We start from the raw sequence: 9,620 nt of genomic DNA, 5'->3' as shown, positions 1-9,620 counted from the left end.
CTAAGACAGAGATAAAAACATGGCGAATGAACGCATTTGTGTTATGGGGAACTCGATTGGATTAGGGCGATCCACTGGCATAATAGTTATCGGTATCGGAATCGATACGGTTAGCTAAGTATCGCACGTAAATGTAGGCACAATTAAATATCTCAAATAGGAAATATAATGGAGAACAATGAAATACGAGTTTTCGCTTGTGCTTTCTAAAGCCTATCGAGGTGGAGTACGCATCACGTGTTAATCCGATGAAGAACTACTCAAAGTTTGGTTATTATTGAAAGCTTGATAACGGTATGCTTTAATGGAAAAGGACTTCGGGTGAAAATTGGTAGAATATTGCTGCTTACGACATCAGCCGTGACTAAAATAAAACATTAATATAGTCTAAAGGCTTTGCAATTAGTTTTGATTTTAGGTGACATGCATAGAGTGCACATACAGTGCACAGGGTGTCTATTAGCTGGCGAAAGGACGTGATGTACAATCTAAATGATAGAGTAATACGTAAAATAATTCGATAATAACGTAAGATAACAGATAATTCGGTTAATCCGAAGATAGACTGTTGTATATAAGGTAATACTGTGGATGAGTTGCGTAATCAATGTTTTTTTTTCGAGCTGCAGCATCATGAAAGAAGTTTACACTAAAGTTTGAGCTAAATGACTATTTTATTAGTATTATAAGATCTGCGAATATATGCAGGGAATAAGGACATTGCTGGAATTATGCAATAAATATTGAGCTTTACTGAAATGCACCTATCGAATGATTTTTGGAAAGCACATCAGGACGGCCCGTACTGATGGCACTACTGGCATCTTCATAAAGTAGTTCTAGTAGTACTAATTTAATAATAAACGCAGCACTACTATAATATGTTTTCTCATATAATGTAGCCATAGAAGTATCGCGCTTACCAGCGGAAAACGCAGTTTATAGAGCTATCCAGGTCTAGATTCTGCTGCTGGCGTAGCATTCATTCAAGAAGATAATGTAGGATATTTGTTTTAGATTTCAAAACAGGTCGTGGATCTGTATGTTCTTGAGTTTCATCAATGTTTTATATGCTTTTTCTAGTCTCAACTATGTGTCAAGTATTCAGCACGCCAATGTCGCTACCGGCAGAAGTTAGGCGACATTGTAAGTTTACGGAGCGTGAAAGTATAATAATACTTATAATAATAATAATAATAAAATGTCGCCGCGATGAATCGAAAAAATCGATGATTGAAGTTGACAAAGGCCCAATAATGTTTAGTTTTATTTGTAGGAAAAACTATTTTATGCTAATCTTCATCATAAACGTCTTAACTTGATCAAGCTGCAGTCTGATCTTGTCTTGAAAGACGGAAGACAAATGTGCATCTAAACTATCACTAATAATTACTTTGTGAAGCACTATGGGAGTTGGAAATACCTGCAAAGTAGGCCAATTAGTGTATTTGTATTCAGGAATATCTAATTTTTTCAATGTCCGTCCGGCAATATTAAGACTCGAATTTAGCATCCAAAGTGGACACCGTTTTCCTTCATTAAATCCCTATTAAAGATGGTTCTTGCTTGAACTCATTAAGAAGAATTAGCTTAGGACCGGTTTGCCAGGCCTTGATTTGTTAAGCAACTTTAGAAGAGAGCAGCGGGTCAGTTCAGTAATAACATACTACTTCACGGGCGTCGGCAAATTGGCCAATCTGGATCACCCTCAAATTTTGACAAATTCACAATTTAATCTAAACCTAAGACAGGAGTTAGGTTCATGCTTAACATATACTTTTTGCTATTAAAACATTTTTAGATTAAAATTGTATATCTTTCAGTAGGACGTGTGAAGCGTGTCTTCCGATTTAATTAGTATTTGCTGATTTCAGTATGAAGACAACTTTGTGGAGATCGTAGATTTTTTTTCATTGATGGTCGTTTCTTTCATCCTGAATATAGCTCACATCGATTGCTAGTGAAGTGTTGTTTGTTGAACATAGCGACAAATTTGCTTTAAAATCTGCAATAAAAACAAACTTAAGGAACAGTTACCTTTAATGAAAGACCAAGCCGATATTTTTTAAGAAATTGAACTAAAAATTCAGCCTTTTTCATGCCGTTTAGTAGACTGTCTTAAGCATTGCGTTTCACAATAAACAGTATAGAAATTTAAGAATGTATCAAAATATGAGAGCAAATATGAGTCTGATAATAATCGAACTCTTTTATTTAATCACATGCGTGATCATCATATAAGGTAGATATATACATTTTTTTGAAAGTATCTCGACGACTCTGACTATGTGACTTGCGTTATTACGACATAATATTAGTTTCAGATTATCGATTGGCAGAAACTCTTAGAACATTTTTTAAGCTACTTAAGTAATAATTGAGTGATACATTATCAAGTAATTAAGGTTGTACGTGGAGGCAGAGTTGCCCAAAAAGCAGTGTACATCAACTGCATTGTTACAGTATCCTGGGCCGTCACTGGTTCAAATCATGACGTTGGCAAACGGTTACCATGGCAGACAATTTGCGTTTCGTTCTCATCGGTTGTTGGAGAAATCCAAGATAGGTTCAGCAGAATCCGCCCTAACTAGACCTTCTAGTAGGAGCAGGTTTTTAGTGTAAAGGTGATACAAAAAAACTTATTCACATAATAAAAGTAGTCAAAAGTATGATAGAAAAAAAGGTAAAGCCAGAAGCAAAATAAACATTTTGCTCTAACCACATATCTTATTAAAAATTAAAATAAATTAATTGTAAGATTAAGAAAACCAAAGACGTTTTTTTATGTGATGAGTTCATTGAGAATTGCCACTACTCCCTACAGGATTATTTTCCTTAGGCCTTTATTAAAGCCTTTCGTAGGAATTCCACCATTGACCAAGAGTGTAGATGTTCACTAAATTGCAGCAAACGTTGATTGACCACACGTTATAATGATAGATAAATGCGAAAATAAACAAATGATAATGCAGTCAGTTACATAATAGCTAATTTCCTTTATTAATGACGTTTAATGCACGTGTGATCTATTACTTACTCGTCCTCGACGTCTAGCAGGAGCTTCAGCGGCTTTGTTCCTATGCCGCAGCAGAAGTTCAAAGCGCGGGCTCTCGTCCTGCTTGTGGGAAAAATCGCAGGGTGGCGTTGCGATCTTACTCTCCGGCAATGTGTGCCATGTCCGACGGCAGCGTCCCGTGGGGGTGGGAGGCGGTCTGGGAGACCCGAGGATCCCGACCCGCCGGGGACAACATGAGACGTATGGGTTTTATAAATTGTGCAAGTACAGGAGTTTGCCGGGGCCAGTGCGTCACAAGCATTAGAGTTTAGCTTTGGGGAAAAGCGAGTTTGTGGGGTTGGCTCTGGGGTAGTCTGATGTTAAGGAGAATCGGGGGGCGGGGGGGGGGTAATTGAAGACCCTTGGCGCATGCGTACGACGTCCTCACTGTCTGTTTTGACTGCGCGCGCATCCTGCGAGCATAGATCGAGCGGAGCGACGACGGGACCCGAAGCTGAGTGCTAGGCTCAGGAGAGCAGGAGTAGTATGAGTGGGTAGCCCTTTGCTGCAGCTGCAGTGCCAACTCTATAGGAAAAGCACACTATTCTGAAGCGCTGTCTGCCTGACTGGCAAGGTAGCTAACTGGTTCAGGTGCTCGACACCGCGCACAGTCAGTCCACTAGCGTCGCGCTGTCGGTAACTGAAGATTGAGACGTTAAGACAGGCGAAGCTATGATGAGCTACGAAGTCCTTGTTTAGACGATCTTAAGCTGACGAGTTATATAAATCATCACCAGCGGCGCCGCACGGAGTTCGCCGCGACCGCCAGGTCGGTTTGACCATTAGCCGATTGTCCTGGGGTACTGTGACTGTGTGGATATTGAGCAAACAAGGATATTATAAGATAACTGACGTAGTTACATGAACAGCGACAGCTGAACTCGAGATGTGCTTCCTACCGTCGTTTTCTTACCTTTATTCGTTGGCTTTGTCCTATTTGAATCTTTGCGGCACCGCCGTCATGTTGTCGATTCTTATTGCTTAGTGGCGGCTGTGTGAGAAACGTGAAGTCGTTAGCCAGAAGAGTAAGAAAAACTGTGTGGAATATTCGGCGCGGGGAAGCAAAATTCGCAGACTCAGAATCGTAGATTACGTGGCGGGTATTACCTACGCCACAACATTAGAAATACACAGAAAAGAGGTCCACCATCCGTTTCTATATTGGTTTTTCGAAATCGTGGAATTCTGTCGACAAAAAAAGAAACTTGTGAAGAATGATCACTATTGTCACTATTGTCGTAAAGGAAAACGCATTGAACGACTTATAAACTTGTAAGATCAAAATTATGAATGTGCCCTAGAATCACTGATGAAACGGTTGTTAGATCCGACGGTTGTGTGAACGGTGCCCTAAAGCCTTGCTAGTTTGCGTAGTTGAATTAACCACTCAATTGGATCGTGTAAGAAAAAACACTCAAAAATTGTCTTACCAATGTATCCTGAGGAAAAATGGGGCTTTATGCCTATGGCGAGTCGCACGATTCTGGCACGATAATAATACGGAACCTCAGCGGTTTGCAACGGTATAAAACTGGACGCGCGTGGCTACGGGTTTTGTCTTCGTGAAGCACCACTGAGCAGTTTTTCTTTCTACCTGTCTAAATTTGACTCAGGTTTTACTACTCGCAGACAACGTGCGAGTGAGTCCAGGTTTGTCTCCACTGTTCGCTTCAGATGGTTTGAGTTCTTCTGTCCTAGAAAACTTTTTTAATGTTCTTCAAGTTGTCATGAGTGAATCGGTGGCCAGACCGGATACAATAAGTTCTGACGAGCGGGCTAGAATTTCCTCCTAGTTTAAAAAAGCTACTGAGAGATATTCCCTCAGCGTATTCAGCCATATACGGCTTCGCTGCACTCGGAAATTTATACTTGAATTAGCTTGTTGTTCTATCACATTTCGGTGTCGCTGCGAACATTTCGAATGTATATTTGTTGCGCATATGTACGTAAAAACAGGACCTAAGACGGTCACTAAACGAAACAGGGTGCCACGCTTCAGAGCCATGGATTTGCCAATTGATTCTGGAAAGCGTGCGTATGTGTCTAAAAGCTAGCGAGAGCTACTCGATCACGGGGTCACCGATCGACCAGGTAAACATCACTAGGAGAAGCATACAACAACGGAACGCCGAGTCGGCAAGCAGCCTAAATTAGCCGTTCGCCGCTTACGCTGTCGTCAACTGAACACCAGCAGCGGCAGCAGTTTCGACACGAAGGGATTGAGGACGTAATTCCGTGTCACCCAGCAAATACTGTGAAGTTACATACTCGTTGGATCACGACATCAGTGAATTAGTCAGATGACCTATACAACGGTCGCTGAAGGCAGGTAATACAGTTATTGATTTCGTCACTGGTGCCGAATAGTGAACAGTGAAATTAGGCGCTGCAAGACGTCAACGTTAAAGCAAGGATCTCTTCAGACGCGGAACAGGATTTGCTTCGTGACGCTTGACAATCTCTTAACAGAAACAAAAGCGCGCGTTAGATTTAATCACGGTACCGGCTGACCCGCGCTGGTGCTGCCGCTGTAGCCGTGGTGAGGATTTACGAGGTTACGCTTAACACTGCTGGTGCGGGCAGATGAGCGTGAAGCTGAAGTCGAGCCATCAGTGGAACTGGTTAGTGATTTGCATTATACAAGTGGATTATTAGATACGCAGTGCGAAGACAGCCTACCACCATCTACATGCTATAACTACAACAACTAATCGTGTAGCGGTGATTTTACACAAATAAGTGGTGAATGAAAGCCAGTGACCGCAATAGCAATTAGCGGATGATTAGAGCAGCTTGAAGTGTTACATGTGTGCGTGTGGGCGTGTGTGCGGGGTGCCGAGAGATAGCACTTTTGGATTATCAGTGACTGACTCCTATAGGTGGCTTGTTTACGATTGACTAGGAGACCAATTACTGCGCATATAACTTGTAGATAAACATATTATATATATAAAATTAGGAACTTGTTTCGTAGGTGCGAATGTGTGAAGGCCGCGAGAGCTGTTGACGCTAAGGAGTAGTGCCGAGGCGTCAACGAGGATAGACACTCACAAAAATGCCCGTAAGTGACAACGAGGTGCATGTTAAAGGAGCAGATGAGCTTAAATGTATTTTTTTTTCACAATTGAGAAGTAGAAAATTAGGAAACTTGATTTTTTTTTATTGACAAACACTTTTCGGTAGAGCTTATATAGGACTTTTTAATTGCAACGTCGTGACTTTATTATATATGACGAGCAATATTTTCGGTTTCGTAGCTTTCTATAGTTGTCTAAAAGGTATTACTATTCTAATTCTATATACGATATTTCGAGCAAGGAACATCGTCGCCTGGCTTAAAAACTACACAAATCCAGCTCTCGTCCTTTTACTTATATTTGAAAATAATTGCCAGCAAATGAATTTGTTAAACACTTGCAAACGTCAAAGTAAACACGGTCAACTTCCACCGTTCTTGGCAGCCGCACTCATGCCCGAAAAAGGTTGTTATTTAATTGTGATAGTACTAAGCATAAATTCGACACTTCTCTAAAAGGATCACAAGTAAGTTGTGGTCCGATCAAATTGAATGGGCTTAGTTATACAATCCCCCTACACAGATGGGCGGCTAGAAAAATGATGTGCTCTTAAAAACAATTCCCCTACCTTCGCGTGACACAAATAAGGATGAATCATTGCTTGCTAATAATAAGACGTTTCTGACGATATTTATGTCTATTCTTGTGTGTCCGGTAAACATCCGCTGTAGTTCACTATGGACCGGTAAGTGAAAAATAAGTTAAGATTACGTTGAAGGAAGTTTTTGAATCGCCGAAAAAGAACAAGTGTTCAATAATAGCTCAAACAATGATATAAACAAGTAGGTATAACAGGTACCTTTAACGAACAGAGTCTTCATATTCTATAAATATTAGATGGTGTGTACGGCAGGTAACAAACGACTTATCGACGACTGCGAAATCGGGTGCGAAGTTAAGCGACAACGTGTTCCTGAGGTTAGCAGAAAAATACGTTACCCACTAAGCCATCACCGGACCATCTACGGGGTGCTCGTAATAAAATGTTTAGACACTGCGTCGTAATAACAGGTCAAGGCCAATTTAGCAGACCTTGAATAGATATCTGGTCTGTGTTACCAGGAGCAATAATATCAAAGCTAACGGATCCCAGGTAATTTGGTCGGTCTATTGAAGTGTCACATTAACAAAACTTGTAAAAACAGATAAAAGGAAAAGACGGGCTTCGCTAAATATTACCTGATCTTATAATGTAGCAAAATCTAACTAAATTCGGTATCTAGTTGTTATTTGTCTTACAATTATCGCTGTTCTTTGCCGTACTTTGAGTTCTAGTTTTGTCTATATATTGCTTACCAGCAAGCGATGTCATTTTAATTTATTAGGAAATCGTTATCGAAATTATTGAAGTAATGAGTGTCTCTAGTGTCGCATAAAGAGCGCTAAACGATTATTATTTTGGTCTTGGCACGCAAGTGTCCTAGCAAGGAAACCTCCTTATTGCTCTCCTGTTCTTAACTGGCCCGGCTTAAACATCGTAGGTCTCGTCTCTCGCTGCGTGGAAACGCTTTTGAACGCGATTTGTCGCTTTAAGCAGGTTTTGCTACTCAGCTAGCCAGTGGAGGAATTTGACGTTGATGACCTCTTCAACATCTGCTTAAGATTTACTCGAGCACGTACCGGGCTTCATCAGATCCTATCCAGTCGCTTCCGCTTATGTCACACGGTGTTCCACAGGGACGCATTTTTTTATTTTCTGGGTAACGACTTTAACCGAAAGTCGCTTAGGTGGCCGTCTTTCCCCTTTTGTTTATCTACTACTAGATTATTTTAAGTTTCGGTAAGATTAAGATTGTATACAAACAGCGTCACATCTTATGATAGCCACAGACTAAATGATTACGTAACACTAATCTACATGTATTTTCTCAAAAACACGCACCCATATATATATATATATGTGTGTATATGCACATGGCGAAATAGACGCATCCTGGGCATCATATTTACACACTGTCTTCAAGCTGACTGAGCCACTATTGCACATTTTTGTGCCTTCATTTTAAAGATTATTCATACGATAACAATAGAAGAGGCGGCACACTTTATACATTTCTCTGTGACAAATTCTCAGAAGATCTACGGACCAAAGTTACGTACACGCATAATAACTTAAAATTGCCAGTTCATGTACAAAATATGAGATTCTGTCGTAGTTTTTGCCCAAGGTGTAACGGCATCCGTTTGTGAAGTAATAGCGCTCAGGGACGCTAGAACATATCTCTGGCCTGAACGATTAAAATACAAACGCAACGAAACGGATGTTTTCCTAAGATACGGCGCGCTTTTCCGCGATGTCAAGTGAAACGAGTGGATACGTGAGTACTTTCCTTGGTGTGTTGGTCCTTCTTTTCTGGCAACTAAACTAGCCCAAGAAGGCCTGATAAAGACAACTCGTTCTCCCACACTGGAAAACAGCTTGGCCTAGAAAGCGAAGGTCCGTACGGGGCAGTACGATTTGTTTCTTTCCCACGCAGCAAATAGTCTAACCCGGACTCGTCTGTTTTCTGCCGCCCGCCTTGGAATGCATCTCGCTTTGTCGTTGCCTCACTTTTTGGTTCCTTCAGCGGCGCATAGGCCGAGCGACAGAGTTCCGCCGTACCGTTTCTTTACTCGCAGAAAAAGAAGAAGTCATTTGTAAGTGCTGGCTCTTTCTTGCCATTCGGAGTTTGTACTTGGTCCAGTAACGTGAACGGTCCTTGCTTGGCTTGGCAACCGCGTCAGTGACCGGCGTACACTAGCGTCGTGTGCGAGACGGACGAAACTCTATGGAACGCCCGGGCCTAAACATTCGATGCTTCTTAGGCGAGTGTGGAGGTTCTAGTGCGCATTGGAGTCGTGGTCTGTAATTCTGTTAAGTGCTTGGACCCGGGCTGAAGTAGATTCGTCGAGGTGGATAAATGAATGGAAAGGAAAAGACCTTGAAGCTTCGAAGGCCGAAAATAGTAGCAACAACTGTAAAAAAAAAGCAACCCCCGTAAAAGAACATCACAACAGTGAAGGAAAAGAAAGGGAAGGAGCAAACGACTAAGAGAATTGTTTACGGATGTACGCGCGCACCTCTAGATATTTGCCGAATGCGTGTCTGTTCCTCTGCTATTATTGTTAGTTAGTTATCTAGTTAGTGGGTAGCTGGTTCGAATTGCGTCAGTCTTCGTCGTAATGTTAGCGGGTGTAGTAAACTATGTCGGGGCTATAAGAGGCCACCTCTCCTGGTGTTGCTGTTGATGCGGGACTCTTTACTCACGGAGTCTTTCAACTCTGATGGACTATCTGAGTGAATTTTGCTGACAAGTGACGTCCCCCTATTTGAGCTGCAAAAGCAGGAAAAAGCTTGAGGTCGCTAACATGATGGGCACTATGGGCGTAGTATCGATTAGGAGTTGCTGCTAGCCGGATATGTGAGAAGAAATCTTCGAACCTGCTTTAAAACAGCTAGCAGATATATATTCTTGTTGACATCCACTCGATTGTTTTGCAAGTCGCAA

At 41.5% G+C, this 9,620-nt stretch overlaps 1 protein-coding gene across 4 annotated transcripts in view; it reads left to right on the top strand.

Annotated features, from left to right (window-relative positions):
- The first annotated feature begins 3,510 nt into the window (after positions 1-3,510).
- Positions 3,511-9,620, top strand: part of LOC111252432 (neurexin 1-like) — a 90,395-nt gene continuing 84,285 nt past the window's right edge. The window contains exons 1-3 of one of the 4 annotated variants that reach the window (XM_086992030.1): positions 3,511-5,676; positions 6,030-6,116; positions 6,986-7,225. Coding sequence is in view for 2 of the 4 variants with exons in the window: in XM_086992027.1 (XP_086848153.1) it covers positions 6,111-6,116 (6 nt within the window). In the remaining 2 variants the exon portion in view is untranslated. Of the gene's footprint in view, positions 6,117-6,985; positions 7,226-9,620 lie in introns of all 4 variants that reach the window. The other 3 variants (XM_086992027.1, XM_086992029.1, XM_086992028.1) reach the window with 3 other exon arrangements.

The sequence above is a fragment of the Varroa destructor genome, unplaced genomic scaffold (genome assembly GCF_002443255.2).
Source record: "Varroa destructor unplaced genomic scaffold, Vdes_3.0 BEIS01000006.1, whole genome shotgun sequence".
In the NCBI taxonomy this organism is placed as follows: Eukaryota; Metazoa; Arthropoda; class Arachnida; order Mesostigmata; family Varroidae; genus Varroa; species Varroa destructor.
This window is presented reverse-complemented; position numbering and strand designations above follow the sequence as displayed.